At 38.8% G+C, this 26,081-nt stretch overlaps 1 protein-coding gene across 1 annotated transcript; it reads left to right on the plus strand.

Annotated features, from left to right (window-relative positions):
* The first annotated feature begins 5,097 nt into the window (after nt 1-5,097).
* Nucleotides 5,098-24,460, plus strand: TMEM244 (transmembrane protein 244). The gene is made up of 6 exons (XM_024210778.2): nt 5,098-5,130; nt 12,896-12,981; nt 13,590-13,663; nt 20,793-20,918; nt 22,696-22,740; nt 24,366-24,460. Exons 1-6 carry the CDS (start codon nt 5,098-5,100, stop codon nt 24,458-24,460), a joined length of 459 nt encoding a protein of 152 aa, XP_024066546.2.
* Nucleotides 24,461-26,081: the final 1,621 nt, after the last annotated feature.

A 26,081-nucleotide genomic window follows, 5' to 3' on the forward strand; every position in this document is an offset into this window, starting at 1 on the left:
GCATGAAAGGGGCAAATTATCTACCATGCAATTTATTATGTATCCTAAAAGCACAGAGTAAAAAATCTCAAGTAAGTTTACTTAAGTTCCTGCTTATGAGAAGCAAGGCAAAAACAGAAATGGGGAAAAATAAAGGATAATCTTCTACTTACTAACAAGTACACCATGGGAATTGGCAGTGCAAGCTTCCCAATATTGTCCTACCAATGTGCCTCAAAGCTTGAGTTGGTGGGACCACCTTGAAGAATAAAAAAAGGAATTCATGCCTGATCAACCATGACTTCTAGTTTTAGAGTGCCAAAAAGGGCGGTGCTTATAGCAGTGTATTTTTGTGCCAGGGCACTTGTGTAATATAAACTAGACTGAGTGCCCCAGGCCTTTTCACATAGCCTCTACAACTATCCTATGGTAGTAAATTCCACTCACTACCAACCTAGGATGGATGTGAACTGGCTATCTACAGGTTCAAGGCTCTATATTTTATTCATTTACTTTAAAACTGTGCCCACCACAGTTGTTTCTGGGCGCATGTACAAATATTAAAAACAATACCAGTATTAACTAGCGAACATTAACAGAAAATAGAACTCCCTTAAGGATTCAGCATAACAAATATATCCCATTCTCACTCCCACCATGTCCTTACAGCCAGATTCTGGGTCTGCCAAACCAAGGAGAGAAGCAAACTTTGTCAGAGGAATGGAGCAGGTAGCAATAGTTTTGCTACCCACATCTCTTCTCTTTTGTGAGCCAAATCTTGAAGCCCCTTCCTTAATTTTTTCCTTAGTCCTTCCTCATAAAAACTCCCCCTGACACCCATGGGAATTCTGTCAGAATAAAATAAGGACTTCAGAATTTGGGCCTATGATAATTAGTATATTGGTTGGAATCTCAGCAGAAAGGCCAAATATTGAATTTTCTGACATGGATAATTAACTTGGGTTTAGGCACACAGGAGGGAGCCAGTGTAGATAGTTTTCACTACGGCAACAGTACTATATCCTCTCTCTGGATAAACAGAAGACTTCATATTCAGTGCTGTTAATAGTGCACCTTTCACAAACGACAAAATTTACTTCTACATTTAAACAAATAACTCCTACGAAATTAGTTCTTCAACCAACGTTTTCAAAGCCTTCATTTAAATTGTTCAGAGAAAGTGTAATTCCAGCAGTGTCAGTAACCAACCAAACAAAAGATGCTCTTTTCTATTTTTCCTATTAAGCCAACTCCTTAGGGACAGATAACCCACTGGGGTTATTCTTCACTAAAAAAAAAATCCTATTTGTTTGCAAGTTGTAAATGAAAAATTTATGATGACATTTATGAGTTAAGTTGGATTCTTTTAACTTCTTGGGTGCAGTAGAGATCATGAGGTGTCCTCAGTAGAGGCCAAATTGAACACTTTTTTTGAGCCTGATAGCCACATCTTATTAATATAATTCAGAGTATATTGAAGCCTCCTTCATACTGTAACATCAAAGGCATCTGAAGGACTGAGGCAAGACCACATTGCCTAAAACAGTCCAACAAAATTTTAATGCAGCCAGAGCCCTCACCCAACAGTGCCTGTCTCCCTTAGAGCTGGCCTCAGGCAGACCCACTCACCAAAAGAACACTTTGTTTCAGTTCTCATTCTCCTAGCCTCTTTCAAACTACACTCACCAGCAACCCGGGGGGAGAATATATTAAAATATGTTATCTGAAGGTACAACCTGCCAACACTACAAAAAAAAACCCCAATTTTCTATCCTGATCTGGGTGGCCTGGGCACGTGCCAATAGGTCACAACCAAGAAGTCTGTGGTTTTATAAACGAAACTAATCCCTGATAGTGATTCAACATACAGATTAAATAAAATTTGACTATTATTCTTAAAACATGCATTTTCACCATGTTCCCTCAGCTGTGCTGCCGGAATCTGCCAGTCACTGGAACAAAAACAGAAAATTAGCAGGTACTAAAATTTCCTTTTCAAGTTATATTCTGCTACTCTAGATGTGTAGGTGTAGAGCCTCCCTATCCGCAGATGGAGACAGCTGTACACGTGTTCTGATGTTGCCATCCTTTAGTAACACTAGCAAGTTTCCATCACAGAATCTGGATAATCTCCACATGGTTGACCCTTGTTCTTTTTTAGTGCCTCCATGTTATTGAATTTCTATATTTACAGATCTGTCCATTAGTTTAGGTATATTTAGTTTATTGACATTACCAAACAAGTGCTCTTCTGGTCTTAACTCTGTATCTTAGGCTATATCTTGCTAGCTGCATAGCACAAAGCATCCATTAACTTCAGTGAGATATATATGTAGTATGACTATAGGAATGGTTCCTTTAGTTATTGACTAGTTTTGTGACCAAACTATGAACAGTTGTGGGCTTATATGAAATGCTCATAAAATGTATAAACAATACGTCTGGACAGCAAGTTAGGAAGGTGTCAGGAATGAAGGCCTGCAGCTGAGCATGGGACTAGCTAGCTCACTCTCCAGGCAAACTAATGAACACAGGTGAGCTATATCTGAACTGCCTGATTGGCTGTGAGGAACCAGCAGCTCAGGCTTTCGATCTCAGGGTTCGAGTGTGGGGCTGGAGGTAGGGAGACCCAGGCTTACCCTGCTTCACTGGGTCCCAGCCCAGAGACCTAGAAGTGACAGGTGAACCCATCGCAGGGATGATGGGAAAATATGGGGTCGCTGCCTCACCTCTCGGAACCACAACAGGACCCAATGTCTCATTCTCCTGGGCTACCTCCTATCAGCATTTGGTGGGGCCGCTTCATGGGTGCTGGGACCTGGTTCCCAGTCTCCTTACTGGGGAGCCTGCTTTCCACTCCCTCTTCGGGATTTTCCTTCTCCTGGGGCAGCTGTTTGTCTACTCTCCAGGTTGGCTCAGGGCATTCATCATCTGCCACAGCCAGTCATGGGCTCTGCTGGCAGTTCTGCTCCCTGGGAGGGACGGCTCGCTCCAAATGAGCTGCAGGGCCCTGTTCTTATACTTACTGCCCCGCCCCCACACTTCCTGTGAGGGGGGTGGCACAGAATTTGCTGAGCCCAACAGGGTGATTTAATCCCCTCTCTGTACTGGAATGAGGCCACTCTGCCTCATTATGGGGCCGAACTGAAAAATCTGAAGGAAAAAAATGGTTCGGTTTGAATCTAAACTGATTTTTCCCCACTTATTCTTGCTGAAACAAAAAAATGTTTAGTTTGATCTGAAATAATATTTTTTTCAGTTTTTTTTCTTGTTGTTTTTGGTCTTTTTTTTTTTAACCTCCAAATTTGTTTGTTTAAAAAAGCTCAATTTCTAAACAAAAGGCTGTTCTGAAATGAAAATTCAATGTTTCATTCTGAAACAGCTGAAATGACTCATTTCAACTTTAAAAAAAAATCCAATTTTTTTTCAGCTGAAATTATTCACAAATTCAACTCAAATTTATGAATAGATTTGGTGATCCAAAATATGCATTACTATTCATCAAAAAAAAAAATTGCCCATCTACTTTTTTCACTGTGAATAAACAAACATATTTAAGACACCTCAAGGCAGACAAGATCTGGATTCTATGTGGACATATATGAAAATGCCATGGGATCGTCATAAGAGTCTTAGCAAAAATTTCCCTGTGGTGCAGCATTTTTCGTGCCACCTGACTACAATCATGTCAGTGGCAATGTCTGTATATAGCTTATTAAGTGTTTTAGGCTCCTTTAGGATCAAAGGCATTCTATGAATATTTGGCTTTTCTGAGTCTACCTCAGGCTGCCACCTTACTAAAAATGTTGACATTTATGACACTGTGTAAAGTAAATTGAACCTAGGATTTTCAAAGAAACCTAAGGAACTAGGCATCTAACTTCCATTACATTTCAATGAGAGTTGGGCACCTAGATCTCAGTTTATAATTTGGGGCTGGTTGAATTGGTTCCTTGTGAAAAAAAAAATAGTTTTGTTCTGTTTGCAAACAGTCAGATTATTACAAACTAATTCATTATGATTTTTACTAATTAATTTGCTATTTAATCCTACAGTTTATGTGAATTAATTCCAGGTTATGCTTGTTTACAACCTATTCCTGTAGGTCCAGAACAAGGTCTGGGCACTGTTTATATCCTCAAATTAGGCCTTAAGAGATGCATAGGCATTGTGTTGGCCTTTGGCATTGGGGGGAATTTCCCACAAAAATGTAACTATTTCCCTACAGTATTTACAACGTGAGATTACACATACCATGAGAGGTGTAACACACATGCAGGAACTCTTGTTTGTAGAGCATAGATTATATTTTAAAATAAATCATTTTAATTTTGTCTCATAAAAATCCAAAAATTTTAATGATCATGTCTCAGATTTTAATGACTGGAACCATTGCGTTGTATTGTCTCATCCCTAAAAATAGATATAGCTATGTTATAGCAAGCTGTCACCTGTCAAAGTTGAAATCCAAATCCATTAAAGAACTGCTCAGTAATGGATGGATCTGCTACAAAACCTGCTAAATTCCATGTCACCCAAGAACAAAATAAGATTCAGGAAAAAGAGAAAGGCAATATCACAAGACTAGCATTTCTTCACAGAACAGAACCATACCTGATTAAATGTGAATTCTAGCTGATGTAATACAGTGTAGCTTTCAGAAAAGTGCTAACAAAGAATAAAAAGAATGTACCCTTCCAGATTTAAAGTAAATAGGAGTATAAAATTAATGTTAAGGACTGTAAAACTAATTGGAGGTGGGAGACTTTAAAACTGCTATTAACTGTAATCAAAGAACATTGCATAGAAAATAGAAATTATCATTTGCTGCTTTCTATTTGCAGACTTGATCGAGACATACATGTTTTGGTTGACCATCTCTACAAACAGTATGAGCATTTAATGAGCTAGTAAGGATTTTCTGTTTGGGCCACAGCAGCTTATAGTTAACTCACAGATGGCTTGTGTCTTGGTTCAGTTTAATCCAATAACGTTGCTTTACTCAGTCTTATACTGCACCTACAGGAGCACTTTTTGAGTGAAAAATAGCTTCTTTTTCCAGCTGACATTGACATAAGGAACGTAACTGCATCACTTCCTTTTACTTATGATGCGTACATGGCTCTTAAGATCAATCTTCCTGAGACCAAGGTAAAAAGAACTGAGTTTGTATTACATTTTAGGTCATGTTATAGTACTTATGACATTACGCAGTTACAGTAGGCATTTAAAACAAAAACAGTTGCCTTTGTTGTGACAGCATACTTTCCAGTTTTCAGTTTCTGAAAAAGCAAGTGAAAAGTGCACTACCTCCTTTATAGTGCTGATAGTGAATACTACAACATGCATCTGATACAGATGTAAAGAGGGTGCAGTTTGCTAGATAAATTCCTAATAAAATCCTAATCTTGAGCTCTCCAAGATATCACCTCAGGTTCTTCCATTCTTTCCTTAAATTGCATAAACATTTAAATAAATAACTCTATGACTCACAATTTATTTGTGGGTTTTACTTTTAAAGAAAATGCATTTTAATGGATATTTTAAAAAGGGGGGAAATGTGGAACTTTAAATGTTGGATTTTTGAGACTTTTTAACAATTACATTTAAATTCCAATGGCAAAATACTTCTTTAAAAACTGAAGCAGAATTTAATACTTCTGGACAGAGCTTTAATTGTTGATGTCATTCTTTTAGTGGTAAATTCCTGGCATCTAAGTAAATGCATTTCCCTAGCCTACTTGAGCATAATCAAGGCAAAATAACAGACTACTCCATTCCTGAAGTAGTGGCTAAGGATATGCTGGGGACAAAGGGTGAAATCCTGGCCCCACTGAAGTCAATGAGAGTTTTGTCATGAAGTTCAATAGGGTCAGAATTTAACCGAGGATATGTAAGGGTCAACAAGACATCAGCTCACACCTTTCCTCCGGAGCTGATATTTTCATTTAAGTCCATGTCTCCTCCCCCTGCATAACAGCTTTCATTACAGTACAATCTTGCATCGCAGCTGATAAAATGTAATGCCATCCTAATTCAGCTGCTAATATAAAGTTAAGACCTCCATGAAATGCATATCTAATTAGTTAAGTGCAATGTAAACTACATCTACAACACTGTCCTAAAGATTGTACTTTTGTTTTTTGGGGTTTTTTTGGTAGCATGGTGGATAGACTGCCAGGGGACGCGGTGAAGTTTCATAATATTACATTTAAGCAAAAGTTGGAGGATTATATGGAATTGACCAGATCATAAGAGATATTTAGCCAACTTTAATTTGGAGAAGTGCCACGCGGTAGGAGTGGGAGGTTATGGTTTCAGTTCCAGACTGTACAAGACAAAGGAATTTTACTTGCTTGTTTCGTTGGCTAGTTGGGAGGGGATGAGATTATTTTTGACTTTATCTGGTGCACAAAATTATAAAAGATTGACAAAAAAAATTCAACCTGTTTCAGACATGATGGGCATGCTTTTTGTCGTACTGCGCTAGGACAAAAGTTTTTGGATTGAAAGCCATGCACCAGAATACATGATTTATTTTGCTTTCCTTCTGAAAAAAAATGTTAGGTTCATGTTGCCTATGTTGCCTAGGATTCTGCCAATGCAGGATTGTTCTCTTTATATTCTCTAGCGCTTTGTAACTCAAACATTCAAAGATTTTAAGGCCAAAAGAGATCATTAGATAATCCAATCCGACCTCCTGTATATCACGGGCCATAGCATTCCATCCACCTGTAGTGAGCCTAATAAGTTGTGTTTGACTAAGAGCATAACATGTTTGGCTAAAGCATATCTTCCAGAAATGCAACCAGTCTTGGTGTGAAGACATCAAGAGATGGAGAATCCACCACTTCCCTTGGTAGTTTTTTCCAATGGTTATCATCCTCATTGTTAAAAATGTGCGCCTTATTTCTAATTTGAATTTGTCTGGCTTCAGTTCCCTGACATTGGCTCTTGTTATGCCTTTCTCCACTAAGTTAAAGAGCCCTTTAGTACGTGCTGTTTTCTCCCCATGCAAAATCAAGTCACCTCTCTATCTTCTTTTTGGAAAACTGAACAGATTAAGCTCCTTAAATTTTCACTGAAAGGCATTTTTTTCCAGCCCTTGAATCATTTCTGTGGTTCTGCTCTGTACCTTTTCTAACAGCCTTTTAAAATTGTGGACACCAGAATGGATGCAGTATTCCAGTATCGGTCTTACCTATGCCATATACAGAGGTAAAAATCACCTCCCCTCTCCTACTCACTGCTCCTGCTTATACATCCAAATATCTCATTAGCCCTTTTTGCCACAGCATCATGCTGGGAGCTCATCTTCAGTTGTCTGTCCAGCACTACCCCTACATTCTATTCAGAGTGACTACTTTCCTGGATACCGTCCCCCATTCTGTAGGCATGATTTCCACTATGTAGAAGATCATTCAAAAAGATCTAGCAATAATTACCAAAATAAATTAAGTTTTGGAAGTGGCTGAATTTTATTGGAAAATAGCCTTTTTTCAAAACTAAGAAATTATGTTACAAACTTGACTTTTTCCTTTTTTTGGTTTTGGATAAATGTGTTAGCAACATTTGAAAACGTATTTAAAGTTTTTTTTAAGAACAATCCAATGTTCTGCTCGCCAAAAATCCTATTTAGGGGAAATGAAAATATTCAGTAACTGATTTTGATCAAATTCTTTCTGAACAATTTGATCAAAATAAAACGAGTCCCCTTTAATCTCTACAAAATGGAAACAACTTGACATTTCAAAATGTCTCATGAATTTTTATTTTTGACCAGCTCTGTTTCCTCCCATGACACTTAATTGTACTCCAAACAATTCTTGTCCCTCTTCAAATATTAAGTATACTATTATCATTTCCCAATTATACACATTTAATTTTTACTCTTTCTTCAGAAGTCAATTCCAGCCCTTAATTAATTTTTACTGCTGTTCTCTAAATTCCCTCCAGTTTGTTAATGTCTTTCTGGTGTTGCCTAAAATTATTTACATTGTTCTACGTGTGGTGTCATCAATGTCACACAGAAAGAGACTCACTTCTCTGGTCTCTGCTGCAACATGTCATCATACTGTCACCTATTTTTGCCATCCTGTTGCAGTGCAAGTTCATAGCCAAATTCCTGAATACTATCACTTCTTGGTCTTTTTTTTTTTTTTTTTTTTTTTTTTTTTTTGGCATAGCTCCTTTTCCTGGAATTCCCACCCACTGATTATCTGTGGTTGGAATTTTTCTCTATTTCTCAATTTGCATCTTTCCAGTTTGAAACTCAGTTTATTTTCCTGCCCATGGACCTGATCCAGAAAGGTACAGAGGCTTCCTGACTTCCACTGATGTCAATTCAGTTCAGCTGATACTAGGAATTGAGCATGTCTTGCATTTTACAGAATTGCTCAGCAACTTGCAGGATTAGGCCCCATACCAGTAACCTCTCTAGATGCCTTTGTATTGTTATTGTTCTCACTTAGGGTCATATACAAATATAATTAGTTAATGTGCTTTTCCCCCCACTCTGATCATAAAGGATGTTAAAAAAGACTAACACTCATCTTAGAAATTCAATGGCCCCAGAGACTTATAATATGGCCCCAGATTACTTATAATAACATAAGATGTCTTGATAGGTTATCAACTATCATTTAGATTGGCTGATCAGTTTTCTAGTATGTATTCTAGTATGTATTAAGAGGTACTCTTAAGGAACAAACTTCTACAACTTTCCATGAGTCAGATCATGAGGGTGCTGAAACCAAACAAACACTATGATTCATCTAAAGGTAGTAGAAAAGATGTAACAGAAGAGCACTCTTAATAAAATAAAGGGAGAAAGTATCATTTTCTTTGCAAGAGAAGGGGTATTTTCACTGAAGTGAAGGTACAGAGCAGAATGTTGGATGTTACATGCCCAGGATTTATTAACAAAGGAAAGGATTTGTGTCTGTGTCATACATCTCTTTGAAAACGTACTCCTAAATCTTCCTTAGTCTAACTCATCCCATACCTGTAAATAACCACATTAAATTAAATTAATCTACATAAACTACTATCAGAAGTGACCTTGTGACCTATTTACCTCTGCAGAAGATATATGGAGAGAGAGATCTATCTATCTATACATACACACACACACACACACACACACACACACACACACACACTCTCATCCAGCATACGGAAAACAAAAGCACTATATGAAATGAATACATATATATAATAAATATATGTATTCATTTCATATAGTGCTCTTGTTCTCCATACGCTGGATGAGCTATGTTCTTTACCTAGAAGTTAAGAGCAAATATTTATATCAAGTAATTTTTAAGAAAGAAAATTCTCTAAGCCTCTTTAATTACGGTGTTATGAAAGGAAGACTCTCCTGTTTATCGGTTATTGTTATGAATGTGTGGGAATCTAGCAGGAGTTCAAAAGTTCCAGCAAGACTTAAATGAAAGGAACTTGTATTCCCTTTCATCTCCTCACATATAGTAAATAAAAAAAAGGAAACTATTTCCCCCTGCAGTCCTTCATTTCAAACCCTGTACAGCATACCATTAGTTTTTAAGCACTGGAACTGTACCAGACACAGATGAAGACATGGTTAGCTTCTGTGCCAGGGACTATCTAAAAGACAGGAATAGATGAGACTAAAACTCACCAGCAGACCTAGATGATGGAAATAACTTACACCAGTTGTGGTAGTGTTTTAAATTGGGATCCTGAATGTGCAACATTCATGGCATAATGCCAATAAGGCTTAACATTTGTGGGCCTCATAGAAATGAGTTTTCAGAAACTGAACAACTCAGCTCAGAACACATTAGCCAACTGTTACCAAATATTTAATTCAGAGTTAAAAGTTAAATTTAAAAGAAATTCAAACGTATTAAGTTACTGAAATGTACTTCTAAAGCACCCAAACAACCCTAATTCTTCCCTCTAGAGATACCATGCAATAACCATGAAATTAGAAGTAGTGTATAGTTGTGTTTGCAGTTGCAGATTAGATTAAATTGAATTTTAAAGACAGACTTTTGTTCAGGTTTTTCATTACAAGACAGAGTTAAGGTTGTGTGTGTGTTTTTAACCGTGCATATAGTGTCAAGCAAGGCTGGTCAAAAATTTCCCCTCAAAACCTGCAAACCAAACAAATGTCAGTTTTTGACAAAACATTGACATTTTCTGTGGGGAAAAAACATTTCTGACCAGCTCGAGTACCAAACTTGTGATTGTGGGTTTAAAAAAACAAACAAACAAACAACAAAACGTTTAGTGCCAGATTTACAAGACTACTCTGGCTGCTTTACGACACTTTGGATCAGAACAAAGCAACCAAAGCAAGTGGCTAGTTTTCCCCATCTCACGACCTCCACAGTTTTCTGTGCATATGCCAACCCCTACCTTCACTCTCGCTCCTGTCTGCAAATTGCCATTCACCCTACCCCCAAGTTTGATTTGCCTACCCTCTCTGTTGAATATATGTAGTTCTTGCTGAAGAAGAATGTTCTTCTACAAAGAATTCCACAAAGTACTGCCCTCTTTCAAACTTGCTGCCATCTCTATTGCTTTCAATAAGAGTTACGCTAAAGGCTAACAAGCAAAACTGGGCATCATCTCCTATTGTTCCCAGTAGGATTGAAGTCAATCTCCCCTCAGGATAGATGACAGCTCCTGGTAACAAAGATTAACATGATTATGTTGAGGTCCTGATTTTCCATCACCTGGCACCTTGTGCAGTCATTTACCCCTATGCAAAGTGGGTGTAAAATGCTACCAGAATATTAGCAGTTTACAGTCACTTTGCACAGGTGTAAATGGTTACCAAGGTGAAAAGCAGTGAAGAATTAGGCCCAGAGCATGAACCCTGTTTCTTGCCTACTAATATAAAAATAATTACTGGAATTTACCAAGCTGCAAATGCCTTCAGCTCTGTACAAAGTTGATACTAATAGCAAATACCTAAAAACACTCAGAGCTCTAATCTCCCTTTGGTTTTTGTACGGGTCTTTGACTGCAATGGAAGAAAAACTAGGTTCAGTAGACAAACAAATGTTCATCCACCATTCCAACTACAAGGCAGGTAGGTGAGTGTCAGTCGCCTTCTCCTGTTGGGCTCATTATCTGCTGCTCCCACTGTGCATGTATCTGTCTCAGTCATTGCACAATGCAGGAGCTGTCAAAGCAAGAGCTAGAAAGAGGCAGCCACCTGACCATGTGGCAGAATTAAACATGCACACCTATATTTATTCTCCAGAGATAGGGTGGGAGACGAAGAACATGAGGAAAAGAGAAGGGTTAGACTCTGTAGGAAGAAAAAGGTGCCCCTGTATGAAGAAAGAAAGAGACAGGGAACTGCAGAGAGTGCAGAGGCCAAGAGAGAAAGTGCTGGGAAGGAGTGGAGGAGAGGCAATAGGACACAGGAGATGAAAATGGAGGAATTAGGGGAAAGAATAAAAGTAAAATGGGAGGGAACATGGGGATAAATCTGAAAGGGGTAACAGTGAGAGGAAAGAAGAAGCTGTTTTTTAAAGGAAAGGGAGGGACATAAACACTGACCAGCATAAGAAAACATTAGACAATATGGAAGTTGAGGGAGAGAACATATTTTTCCTGACTCTATTGCTCCAGGATGATCCCGCCCACCACACTGTGCTGTAAACATCTGGTGCTACTTTTTTGCTTGCTGGTTTTAAGTGTGCATTTGAAACTAATGCACACACCAGCTTTTTATGCATGCAAATCCCTGACTTTGCAATGGGTGTTCAAGGTGTGTTTTTTTAAATATAGGGTTGAATGGATACCTCAGAGCACATCATACACAATAGTGAGAATGACAGAAACCAAAGTGGACTCCAGTGGCCAGCATCTGTTATTACTATCAAAATATATTAGCCTATAAAATACAATATACCTGCAGCAATTAATTCAGGGAAGTCTTATGACCTGTGTTATGCAGGAGGTCAGACTAAATGATCGCAATGGTCCCTTCTGGCCTTCTAATCTATGAACTATTATACCTTACTTGTCTCTAGCAGCTTTCACCAGAGGATCTTAAGACACTTTAAACACGTTAACAAATTAAGCCCCAGAACTCCGCTGTGATGTAGTGTTACCTCAGTTTTACAGATGAGGATAGCGAGGAACACAGGCATTAGATGATGTACTCAAGGTGTCTCTTGAAGTCTGTAGCAAAGCATGGAATGGAATCCAGCCTTCTTTTTTTTTTTTCCAGACCTTTGCTTTGACCATTAGATAATGGTTGCTTTCGAAAACTTGGATTTTTTTTTACAAATAGCCTCAATGAAGTTTTAAATTGTTTTATGTTTTAAGAGAGATGTCCTTTAAGAGTCTATGTCCTTGTCAATGAAACTATATAGTAGCATCACATAGATCTCTGGACACAGACAGGATAAAAGCATCACTACTGTATGGTTTTTTATATGTATATATGCATACACCTCATGATGGCAATTATAGGGAGGGCATTTCCTGGCGGTTAATAACTAGACTTGATTAAACCTCTGGATCTTCTTAGGCTCTCAACTCCTCCTGCTGATCATTAACTGCCAGGAAATGTGTTTTCCATTGGCCATTTTGATTACATAGGCCTCTAGCAGTTAATCTCTGGATACATAATAAGAAAGGAATGTTCATTACACTGTATATTTCTTTTCAAAAATATGAAAAAATTGATAAATTTTAGGGGTTGGGTTATTTGAAAACACATTATAACAACATTGTGTCATTTACTTCAGGACTTTAAATAAGATCAGGTAAAAAAATCATACCCAAATACTTCTTTCCCCTTAAACATTAAAAAAATATTTCCTAAATAGAAATCTAGCATCGCTTGCCTGGCACCCCACCTAACAAATACAGATAAGGAAGTAGGTTTAATTTCATTTTTTCTTTACAGATTGTGCTGCTGAACCTGTTGATATGTGTAGTAGTTTTCTACACTGTGTACTATGTGGTCCTAAGCATTTGTTTCACAGCATTCAGGTAAGAATTTCTAGCATTCATAATTAATGTGATTGAACATAAATGGGGCATTTATGATTTACAACCTGGTGGAGCAGAGGAGGAGGAGAAGTCTAGAATATGACCTCAGTTATATTGTAGGCACAGTTTTCTGCATCAGACACGCTAGAGTGCCTGAACTTCCATTTAGATGAACAAATTAGCACTTGGACAGACAAAAATATTTTTAGTTGCCAGTTTGGCTCACACTTTATTTTTGATCAAACCAGTTGACATACATATACTAATCGAAAACCTGAACATCAGGGAAAGATAAAATTTTTTTCAAAAAAGATTTTTGTGGCTGACAGAAAGACTAGCTGTATTGCTTTAGAAAGTCATTAAGAGCACTTGGGATGTCAAATTGATATTAAATAAGAGTATAGACACAGTGTGTGAAGGCAAGCCCACATCACACACTGGCAGCAAACCACGGACACTTGTGAACTCCTCTATTCCAGATTACTCGATTTGGAATCTTGTTTAAAAGAGCTCATAGAGTAAACTACATTATATAATGTAACTAACACATTAATTGTGATAGCATATGCAAATGATTAACTTTTTTTTTTTTTTTTTAATCTCCACAGGTTGGAAATGTTGGACGGTTTGGCACCTTTTGATTTTAAGACAAATCCCTCATGGATTAACCCAAATTACTTAGGTACCTTGATTTTGTTTCTTAGTTTTTGCAGAACTAAGAAAATAGACACTTTGTAGACATAAACCCAAATTCTCCCCCACCCCCATGCATATGTACAAAGTATTTTTAAAACATTCTAATAATGCCTCTCCACTAAGCTTCAATATTTTTAATGATGTTTTAATTGTATTGAATTTTAAGTGTTTGCTCATTTTCCCCATAACTCTTCCACAGGGTCACTTTATAAATTAACATATTTCTTGTCCTCTCAGTAACCCATAGCCTTTCCCATGCTCTCTCTTCCAAATTTGCATCTCTCAATTGAAACCAATTGTTCTACCATGAAGAAGACATTTCATTTTCATTATAAAACTATTAATTATTCTGTGTAAGGTTACTGAATCTAATCTCTACTATAGTAAAGCTTCCTATTATCCATATTCGAACCAGCTTCCAATAGGGCCTCATAAATAATAAGCCAAATTCTTAAGTCACGTAAACCTCTTATTGACATCCATGGCAATTTTGCCAGTGCAAAGAGTCAATACAAAGTAAGATAAGACTTCAGGATTTGGCCCAATGGCTGTTCAGTGTACTAATGGAGAATAAAGTATAGTTTGAGCGAATACAAATCACTATACATATTTGTCCAAGATCTCAAAAAATGTGACCCTTTCCAAAGCTATTACTGTCTCTCTGTAGGGGAAAAAAGAAGCATTTACATAAATTAAGCTTCATCAGGTTTGGAATTTGTTGCAAAGAAAAACCATGTCAGCTGGAATTAGAGCTGTTCAAATGTAAATTGTTTAGATCATAATCTTAAACACTTACAGGAATAGAAAGTGCAGGGATGCTTGTTCAGTGCCATTATTGATTTGATTTTAGATGTAAAAAAAAAGAACATTTCAATTAGATTAGCAGAAAAATGGGTTACTAGAAAAAATATAGATCCTACACAGTTTGAACTAGTGTGCATTTGCACAATGCCAATGTAAATACTGAATCTCAACATGATTGATAGGATTTGTATTTAAATTATAACATTATAGTTTGTTACATGCCTTCACGTGCAGGGTGTTAAACAAGATATATTGAAAACATATTAACCCATTTGTGCAATATAGTCTACCAGCCTGGACCCATTTTGGGCACATTTGGGGTAAACCATGAGCTAGAAAAATTTCATTGCTACCATGGTAGGCACATATGTGGTGGTCATCACAAGGGTGGATGTAGATGCCAGTAGTGCGGTTTTTCTATATCACGTAATGTCTAAATGTTATCAGCCATCCAATCTGAAAAAAAATCAATACAATCACAAAAGGGGCCATAACTCAAATAAACTGTTCAATTTTGACCAAAATTAGCAGTAGGCTTCTAAATACAATTGATAATGTAATGATGTACTCAAAATAGTACTATTTTGGAAAGCTTGGGAAATATTAAACCCCAGGCAATATATTTTATGCATTTTCCCATACTTTTTGTCTTCAGTTAAAGCAAAAGTCTGTAGTCACGACAGTATGGGCTTGTTTATACCATGTACTACATCAACATATTTGTCATTATTTGTAGAATGGAATGATTTGAGAAAAGGTTTTCTATCTGCTATTTTTATGAAGTTATGCAAATAATAATACCCTTACCCCCAATTATAAAAACATATTTTTGATATCTGCTCAGCCAGAGACATAAGCAGAAAGCACACCTGGTATAATTGTAATGATCACTGAATACAATGACAATTCACGTAAGGTCTGTAGAATGTCTTGTGTGATTATATCGTGTGAATAACAAAAGTATAACCAGGTACTCTTATGTAACCCCTATGGGTAACTATGAGCTGCTGAATGTGTAATGCAACACTGCTTCAAGCTATATTTACCCACAGAATAGTCACAGTACTTTGCAGATTGTTGAAACATTTCTACTCCCGCTCAGACTCTGCATCTGATGTGTTCAGTACTCTGGTGCCACACTTGTCACTGTCAGAGTTGCATACATTGGACCACACCAAACCCTCCTTGTGGCATTTGCATCTCCCTGTTGCACAGGTACTCTCACAGCCGTGCTGCACAAAGGTGAGGGTGGCTTCTAGAGCAGGTGGCAGTACCATTATTTTAGGAACAAGATGCCCAATGCTATCTATCATTTATCTGTTGCTGACAGGGGACACTTGAAGATACTGAACTGTTTGCATGACTACATATATGACTGATAATTTGCACATTTCAGGTGGTGCCTGAAGGAGTCCATTGCTGATAGTAGTTTCTCACTTGGTTTGTTCTTCTTAGCAAACAATTTATAGCACACGTTATCCGAAGATGCTTGCTTCTTATCACAGTACAATCAAGTGAGACATAGGCTGCGTCTGTCTCTTCCTCTATCTGAGATGCACTGCTCCCAAGATGTTTCAGACCCTCCTTGAGCTCTATACTCAGCTGCTGTCTTCAGCCATCTCTTTTTCCCCCGACACTGAAAGCTGAAGTAGAGTCACATTCACTGACAGCATGAATATTTGGCAGAATAAGACTGCCAAAGTCTCTTCCCAGCTCCATAGTCCATTCTATGCATGAAAATGAATCTCTTCTTTTGGCCAACACCAGTTTTGAAATAGAATTAATCTATCCCAAGAATAGATGGGTATGTAGATGCAACATCAGTGTCCAAGCTCCGCATTAGCACCCTGTTTAATCCAAGTATTTGCTTTGCATGAGCAACATACAAAAATAGCATGAATATGCTTCCTTGTCTTCTGCCTCGAGTTTTGGTATTGCAGAGTGGGTGCCAGGTGCTACTTTCACTGCTTATGCAATGGTGTGAAACCCACCAGCAAAATACACTTCATGACCAGGTGGAAATCTCTGGTCACGCTTCACAATCCAATTCCCTGGAGGAGAAAGTTTGCAATGTTTGATTTGTTCTGTGGATTTGATATCATCTTCAAGTTTTGCTTTGGTAGTGGTGTTAACACAGTGGGGTTCTGAACTTCTTGCATTTGGACATTCCCTCTGCAGGCTCTCACCAGATTTGATTGATTCTTCATTTGCATAAAATTGTCACCAACAACAGCAGTGTATTGACATTTTAGTCCAAGGATAATATTCAACACCTGATCAGAAAGCTCCCCAAAAGTTTTTCTCTTGGCAGTATCAGTGCACACCATCTGCAGCAGCATCATACCATCTATAATAGCTAATGTTGGCTCATCAGATGCGGATAGCTCAAACACTGATTGATTTTTCTCCAGCCAAGCCAGCGTGTTGCTCTTTTGGGTCTTTCATAGCGATCTGTTCAAGCTAAAGATGGAAATGGGACAGGTGCCAGCTCATACTTCATCAAACCCTGGATATCAGCATCTCTGGACTGGGCAATAACTGTCAGCTTGCTGAATATCTGACAACCAATTGCTTGTGCTTCTTTTGTTCAATTGTTTTGTTGAGATTACCAAATGATTTGAGATTATGCCTTTTTATGGGATCAAAGAGGTCTATCTCATCCCTTTGCAGCCTACTGGTTACAAACTGCTTCACTTCTTGTGTGCCAGTCTCTCTTATCATGCACAAACTTTCTGCAATTTCAGGTGGGATGCACAGCAGACATTGCACCTGCAATACTCACAAGTGGCTATCTGTTGTCTGGCCTTGTGTCAGGTTCAGTGCTAAAAGAATTTGTCATTCTTTCAGTCACATTTTTTATATCTCGGACAGCAGAGTCATCTGTAGTCAAGCACTTTGTGGTAGCTTCTTTGTGGAGATCTGTTGCTGAAGGCTGCATTCCATGCATCTGTTGTTTCATAGCTGTTATAGCTGCCGTAAAATGCACAGTCAGGTAATACTTGGTCAGAGCCTTCTCCTTTGTGCAAAGATGCTGATGCTTCCCACAGTCCTTGCTGAGACCTTGCTTGATAGCCATGTTGTGCCGTACACCACTGAAAGGTCTGGCAGTCCAGTATACTGCTCCCCGTCTATCAAGTAGGGCATGAGATATATCGGGCTTCTCCTCCTCCAGAAGTCTGACTCTACTACATTTACACAACCCCATCTATCATAAACCACATGACCACACTGGAACGTGGTACAAACAAGCTCATACTGTCAGGAGACTACAGACAAAAAGGCAAAAAAGTATGGGAAAATACATACAAGATATAATCTGGGGTGAAATATTTCCCCAAATTTCCAAAACTGTACTGTTTTGAAGACATGGTTGCATTATCAATTGTATTTAAAAGCTTTCTGCCAATTTGGGTAAAAAAAAAAATAGACTATTTTTCCTCTGAGCTATTTTTTCAGATTCTGGTAATGTTTAAACATTATGCGATATAGAAAAACGGCACCATTGACCACTATACATGTGCCTAATGTGGTAGCAATGCAATTTGTCTAGCTGGTGGGTACCTTAACTCACTAATAAGATCCCTTTTTAAATCTGACTGGGAGATTAATGGGTTAGTGCACTAGTCTCTTTTCTGTTTGGAATAGGATGACCAGACAGCAAGTGTGAAAAATCGGGACGGGAGGTGGGGGGATAATAGGACCCTATATAAGACAAAGCCCCAAATATCGGGACTGTCCATATAAAATTGGGACATCTGCTCACCCTAGTTTGGAAAGCATTTATCTGTTAGCAGAACAGTGTGAAACAAAAACTATAACAATAGCTGCTGAAGGTCTGTTAACACAGAGATAGAGAAGATTCAAGTGTAGGACTGAGGTCACAAATGAATGTGATCTTGCTCATCTTATGGCGGGCCTCACTTGTGCACATTACAAAACCGAGTTGTGACCAAAGAAAAGAGAAGCCCGAAGCTGAAAATGGATGTTAGACCTCAAGATTGAGGTGTTGGGAAGCTTATACAGCACCTCCCTGCACTACACCTGGCTCAAATTAGTTACCCATTTTCATGAGCACTAAAATGACTAGTAAAATTTAAAGGGACACAATCAACTTGAAGTCTAGTCAATTAAAGAAAAAAGAGCTAAAAATAGCTTCAGGTACTCCATTCACACAAGTATTTCTGTCATTTTTTGGGTATGTGGTTTTACAATCACCTTTTCCTGATTTTTAATTTTTTTCTCTCTCCCACATTGCTGTGTGAAAGATCTGCAAAAACAACAGTGGAAATTAAAAAAATTATTATTTAAGGGAAAGAATGAAACTGACAATATACAAATGCACAAATTAAACTGAAGAAACAAAAATATTTTTCTCTACTCTCTTTTTGTCATAGTAACCTTAACCGTTACTTGCAGTAACGGTAAGATAAACATTTGAAGTATGATTTTTTTTAAGTTGACCATGTCCCTTTAAAAAGAAAAAGAATGTATTATATTTTGAAAGAACCCTACCATCTACAAAGTAGCTGTTATGGCCCATTCTGTGGGGCCTTGTCTTGCAAACATTTATGCATGTGAGTAGTCCCATTGACTTCAGTGGCACTAGTCATATACTTAATATTAAGCACACGCATAAGGATATGAAGGATCGGGGCCTTAAATTACTTTCAGATTAAATACTGGCTCTTTAAAAACACGTTTCATTTTCCTAACTGATTTAGCTGTGGAACAGTTACATTTATAAAATCCATATCAGTGACTTCTTAAAAGACAGCTTTATTTTTATTTTATGGACAGTTAGGATATTAAGGGATATGTCTGTCCATTCAGTTCCTACTTAGTGATGTCTTCCTGTCGATCTAGCACATAACTGTGCTCATCTGCAGCAGACACTATCATATACAAAGTTGTGGTTTAAAAAACAAACAAACCCAACATTACTAGTTTTCAATATAGACAATAGTTCTGTGCCATTTTAGCATGAAAACAAAGGCACATTCAAGTTATAAAACCAAATTATAAATTGAAACCAGTGGACTGTACTTCATTTTTTGTTGTTGGGTAACTGAGAAATAGCCAGAATGTTTCCTGCCTGCCCCCGCTTGCCCCCCCCCCCCCAAAGAAACTTTGTAACAGAGATTTTTGATTAGTAATGAAATATAGAGCCATTCCCTTCTAGGTCACTGCTTCATATTTAGACTGGGAACCTATGGTCCTGTAGTGAAGCAACGACTCACCGGCGCAGCGCCTCCTGCTGGTTGTCTGGGAATTAGCTCTTTCCAGCCTCAGAGCACCCTCTGCTGGCCAGGTGTCTCGCGTGCCGCTGGCCCCGTATCCCTCCAGGACCCCGGTGCCCTTTACCTTGGGGTTCTGCCCCAGCAGTATCCCCACTCTCTGGATCTCCCCTCCCTGGGGAACCCCCAACCCTCTAAACCCACCTTGCCTCAGTGGCTACTGCCAGTCGTCATCTAGCCCTTGCTCACTGGGGCAGACTGCAGTTTGTAATGGCCACTCATCATTGGCAAGGAGGTTGGACTAGCTGCCTTCGCCTAATCCCAGGCTACATCCCTGCAGGCTCCAGTATCTGTTTAGGCCTTGACTAAGGCCACAGCCTGGGGAGTTGCCAGGCTGGAGCCTCCAAGCTCCTCTTGCCCTTTTCCAGCACTGCTCTGTCCAGTACCCTGCCCCCAGGCAGCTAGGACCATCTCCCTCCAAGGCCAGAGCGAGACTCCCTTGCCTTCTGGCCCTGCAGCTCTTTTATAGGGCCCAGTCTGGCCCTGATTGGCTGCCTCCCAGCCTTTTCCTAGCTACAGCCCTCTCCAGGGCTGCTTTTAACCCCTGTTCTGCGGGAGTGGGGCAGTCGCCCCACTACAGGTCCCCTCCACTGCACTGCACGGGGAGGAACGTAAAAACCTAACATATAGGATAACCTGACACTATTCCTGTCCCTCCTCATTATAGCGGCTATTGTTTCCACTAAGGAGCCATTGGGTGATTGTGCCATTGGTTTTTAAGAACTACCATTGGCTTCAGTGGGGATCTTGCATTACAAACTGATGGCACAATATGGCCCATGTTGTTCCACACAGGGGAGTGGGGATACAGCTTAGCCATTAAGGGGAAGAACTTGTTGATCAGCTGCATGTTTTTCACACCCCTGACTGAGGTAGTTAAACTGACCTAATTTTTTAGTGTAGACCAGGCCACAGGTTAACTTCAGAAACCAGAACTGCCTATTGCCATTAGTTGCAAGGATGGGAACCACCCTTCCAAAACTCTGCTTGGAGTAAATTCCCTGTTTTCCTTTATAGTTCTCCTGGTTTCACTGGAGATAACCTACTTTATTTGTGGATTGCTGTTTGTCCTGATTGTGGAAGAATGGGTATGGGATTATGCTATAACAGTTACTGCTATTCATATTATCATAACTGCAGCTGGTAAGTGAGCATGTTATTAAATATATGTGCAGTACAGTAAATTGAATAGAGCTAGTCAAATACTATCCATCTAATTTTTTTATTGGACTAATTTTGCCTTTTTTCTTCAAGTTTCTCCCTCAAATTTTCATCTTTCTTGCATTCAAGCACCACATGTAGATGAGTTACTGCCATTTAAAAATCTTATTACATTTTTGTTGCAACAACTTCCAAATGTTAAATTATCTTTCAGTGTATTTAGAGGTTTTATTGGCAACAGGGCAGCCAAGGAAAGAAGCCTGCCTGTCTGCAGTTTCAGCTCGGAGGGTGTGCACTGCTATAAAACCAAAGAAGTAATATTGCCCTCAATGCCCTGTCCCTTTAAGGCTCAAACATAAATACCCCTGCCATAGTTCAATGTAATACTGAAGCTTGCCTCAGCCAAGTCCAACACAAAAGGTCTAAGTTGGGGCTCATTTCAGTTAAGTCCCAACAACGAAAACAGAGCCTACGATCTGCTCCAGCATCCTCACTTGTCACTTTCTCTCTTTCCTCTGAGGAAAGAGCTGCATGCTGCAAATGAGATTCATCAGCAGTTCTTGCTGGGAACACCTGCTGATCTACCCATGCTGGTTAGCAGGGATGGGTGATTGGGAGAGATGTTTAACCCCATCCTTGCCAGAGCCAACATGGGGTCTCTTGATCCCATCACAATGCTTTTTTAGGGGATTCGCCTATCTATCCTATTATATTTATCCTAGAAATTAGAAATAGGAAAAAGTATTAGATCCCTATCCCTCCCAATGCACAATGGTTCCGGTTATTATTTGTGTGCTTTGTCCAGTTTGGTTTTAAATATCCCAGGGGATGGGACTTCACCATTTCCCATGAGAAATTGTTCTAGAGATCAATAGACTTCACTCTTAGGATCAATTTCCTGATACAGACTGAAAACCTTGATCCTGCAATGAGTTCCACTTGGAATACCTCCTTGCAGATCAGGGTATAATATTTCCTTTACTGGATTTCATCCCATCACTGTAGTTTATATCCCTGTTAATCCTGCTAAATAATTTTCTCCTTCCTTAGAAACAATTATTTTAAAGGAAAATTACAATAACTCTGTACCATATCGGAGTTACCAAGGAGCATGGTTTCCATGGTTATCTTATGTATCTTATTCAGATCTTCTTTAAGAAAATAAAACAAAATAATTAGATTATTATTATTTATTTGTGCTGCAGAAACATAGGTGCTAAAGGAACTGTTACTGCAAAAACTGTTACTGCTGAGTGATTTTAGATGCCTACAGAGTTTTGAGGCTGCTGAGTGGAGATTTTGTGAATCCTGATGGGGCCGGATTCTGGGATTTAAGCACCTAAAGTGGCAGTTAGGCACCTAAATCCTTTTGTGAATTGAGCTGTAGGTGTTGCAACATTTACATCTCATTTGTGAATCTAGCTGATGTTGTTTTGGGGCTCTGTGAGATCAGTATCCACCGATGTGCTAGGTACTGTACAAACATATAACGAAAGAGAGACAGTCTCTGCCTCAGAGTTTACATTTTAAGCCCTCAATCCTGCAAATAATTACACCATTAACTTTCAATGGGACAGCTCACAGTAGTAAAGTTAATCAAGTGGGCAGGTGTTTGCAGGATCTGAGCTTACATTTCATTAGACTTTACAATGTTAGTAACTGTATCTACATTTATATTTTTATTTTAGAAGACTCAGCTTTTCTTCATGTGAGAAACAACCCTAAAATAATTTATGATGTAATGTTTTTCATTTTACAGTTATGTCTGAATTCCCTCTGATGTTGCACTGGTGGATGGCTTTAGGTACAGGTCAATTATTTAACTTTGAAATAATCACAAACTGTGTAGATTCATAGTATTTGTAGTTATGAGTGGAGTTGGGTGAAATTTTTTGATCAAAACTGTAGATTCAATGTAGATTCAATGACACAGAAACATTTAGTCAAAAAAAAAAACTCCTGTCAAAATTAAACATTTTAATTTTTTCTAATGACTTTTCATTTGGAAAGTTCCTTTAGATTTTTTAAAATGAAAAATGTTTAAAAACACTCAATCTAAATTAAACTTTTTTTCACTTTTTGATTCACTGAAAATGTTGAAACATCCATTATTCATCCAGCTCCAGTTATGAGATTTCCCTCTCTATCAAATGTATGGTATGGTATGTGATGGTGGACACCCCCATCCCAATCAGAAGAAGGCTAATGAAATCCTCTGGGCTCAACCACTACCAAATAGGCCCTTCTGCAGGGCATGCTCCAGCTAGAGGAAGCAAGCTTAAGAATCAGCTTGTCACAGGAGGGTATGGTGAGTGGTAACTAGGAGGAAAAAGCTGCCGTGCTTCTGAAATAGCTGACTCTTGCTATAGCTCATAGCAGAGAGGGAAAGAGCTGACAAACCTCCCCCACTTACAAAGACTTACCAGACCAGGACAAGCTGATGACTGTGGGGCAGGCGTTGAAGATAAAACCTGACTGGGAGTCCAGCTGTGCCAGGCTGCCATATATAAATAAACCAGAGCTTTTTTAGGAAACTCAGAGACTGAATGTACCCTTATGTGGGAGACTCCCACAGTGGAGAACTCAGAAAGGCTGGAGTAAATTTCTCAAGTAGCGAAAGGACTTTGGAAGGGAGAAGAGACCCTGAACCTGTCTCTGTGTGACCTCATGCACAGCCTAACAGGTTTAAACAAACAAGAAAGATGGTAACATGTGCTCCAAATAGTTGATACTATTTTTAAAAAGGACTCAGTCAAGTAGTTCAGACCTAACATTTGTCAAGCCTTAAAATTTATATTCTAGGGCCAAATCCTGCTCACCTAATGTACATTAATAAGTCACATTTACAGATCTATTGGACTGTACCAAACAGTATGAAGTCAACAGGACAGCAACTGTAAGGTGAGCCTGATTCGGGTCCTGATTTATCCAGTTTCCATTGAAGTGAATGGCAAAACTCCCACTGATTTCAGTGTAAGATTAGGGATCCCTGCCCTCTACGTGGGAATCCATTACTTTGAGATTTAGAAAAATTGTGGAAGCCAGTTCTTCAGGAGCAGTTAAGTATGCCAAGCTGTGCTGAAACCCTCAGTGACAGCAGTGCACAGACAAAATCCTGGACCTGCAACTTGTTCTGCATAGACACCAGTGACCATACAGAGCCAGTTGAGGGATCAGGCCAAAAAGATAAGAATAAAAGGCCTCATTATTAGAAATGAAAGAGAAAAATCAATGTTGTTTTCAAAATGAAAAAACAAAGTCATTGGCATGAGGAGTTTCACTTTCTTCTTTGTAATACCAGAGAAGTGTGTGAGTAACAAAAACTACTCTCTTTATATATGGTTGCTTATAAAAATAGGATCAGATTAATTATTCTTGTAAATTTTATATGCCAATATTAATACAGAATATTCTTACATTTCCTTTCAGGATCTGGCTTAATTTTGATGATTTGTGGAGGACAGGTTTTAGCATACTGCTTGTTCAAGGACAACTTCATTTACCCAGTCCTGGATGATTTTTGAAAAGCAAAAAATAGGCATTTGTATCTGAGTCTATATTATTTCTATTATCTAATTTACATTACTAACAAAGACTATTAGTCCAATATTTAGCCTACTGTACCATTTATTTCTTACATCTGTTTACAAACTCCATGCAATTACTTTTAGCTGTTTGTGGGGGCAGTTTCCCCTAAGCAAACATTTAAATATGCTCCCCTTTTCCTAAAAACAAACCAACCAAAAAGTGAGAAAGAGATCAATGCCGGCAGCACAGTACTTGTATACAACCCTACAGCAAAGCAGTGTGCATGCAAGGAAGAGAGGAAAAAAACTGGTAAGCAAAGAGACATCAGTTTCAAGCTTCCAGGGTTTTTTTGGAAATTGTGAAATAAAATTTCTTTTATGAAGTGTCAGTATATCTTGGGCCGGAGTCTGCCTCTCAATTAAGGCTTCTTTGTGCCATTTCAGTGGTACAAAGAAATTTCAAAACCATCTTCACTGGCTTCGTGGGTCTCCTTCACACAGAGGAATCCCTGAATAGCATAGGGCTAGTTTAGCCAGCTCTATACCACCACATCTCGCAGTCCTCTTGCAGGAGGTATATAAGACTAAAAGGGACATAACCAGTGAGCAACAACCTCCAGCTGATCCCTGGCTTCCAGAGCAGTGCATGGAGAAGGGAGGCATAGAGAGTGGAATGTATGATAGAGCAGCCCTAAGGGTGCTCTAACTTGCACTGCTGATCCACTAAATGTTTGGTGGTGCTAGAATGGGGAAAGGCAAGGGTAGCTTACAGCCACTTTTGCACCCATCCCTTTCTCACTCCCTGAGTTGTGCCAGGTGCATGACCAATCCCTATGATCTAGCCTGTAGATTGTAATTATTTTAAAAACCACAATAATGCCTTGACATGAATCTTCATCTATTTACATATAATAGGCTTGATCCTGCAGTTCATGCTAAGCACGACTCCCAGTGAGCCAAATTCATCTTACATGCAACTCCAGTGACTTGAGTAGAGATACAGCAGGAGTGAATTTGGCCTGAGTTTTGCCTAAGTAAGGGTAGCAAGACTAGACCATTGTAAATGCTCACATTTGCTTTAAGCAGAAGTTCTCAAACTGGGGGAGGCCCCCTTGGGGGGCATGGAATGTATTCTGGGGGGCATGAGATGCTTAAGGGGAAAAAAAACGTACTGCACACATTTTACCCACAGCACTGAATAACTAGCATAGCTGATTCCTCCAGACATATCAGGTTCTCAGATGGCGCTGTGCATTTTGACAGATTTTGGTTAGGCTTGCATAGCATTATACAAAGTCATTGCCATCTGTACACTAATCCATTTGCTGCGACATGGTGTGAACATTTAATTGTAAGGATCGACCACAATCACAGTTTTGCTTTTGCTCTTATTACAATGGATCATTGGCTCTGTTTGAATCAATGCCTTGCTGTTTTTAATATTTAGGGAGAGTTGCATTTTGATTTTTTTTATTGTATATGTACTTGGATGGTGGGGGCGGGGTGTAAACTACAGACACAAAGAAGGGGGGCGCGATCAAATAAGTTTGCAAACCACGGCTTTAGAGTACTAAACCTTGTATTGTTGTATGAGTGTGCACATGGTAAAGGGGAAATT

The sequence above is a fragment of the Terrapene carolina genome, unplaced genomic scaffold (assembly GCF_002925995.2).
Source record: "Terrapene carolina triunguis isolate 2854851 unplaced genomic scaffold, T_m_triunguis-2.0 Scaffold85, whole genome shotgun sequence".
NCBI lineage: Eukaryota > Metazoa > Chordata > Testudines > Emydidae > Terrapene > Terrapene triunguis.

Bases quoted from the DNA above. Each gene is read 5' to 3' on its own strand.
- TMEM244 (XM_024210778.2), top strand. From the start codon at position 5,098: ATGGCTCTTAAGATCAATCTTCCTGAGACCAAG. The intron at 12,982-13,589 runs GTAAGAATTTCT...TAATCTCCACAG, and splicing joins ATTTGTTTCACAGCATTCAG to GTTGGAAATGTTGGACGGTT. The intron at 22,741-24,365 runs GTACAGGTCAAT...ATTTCCTTTCAG, and splicing joins GCACTGGTGGATGGCTTTAG to GATCTGGCTTAATTTTGATG.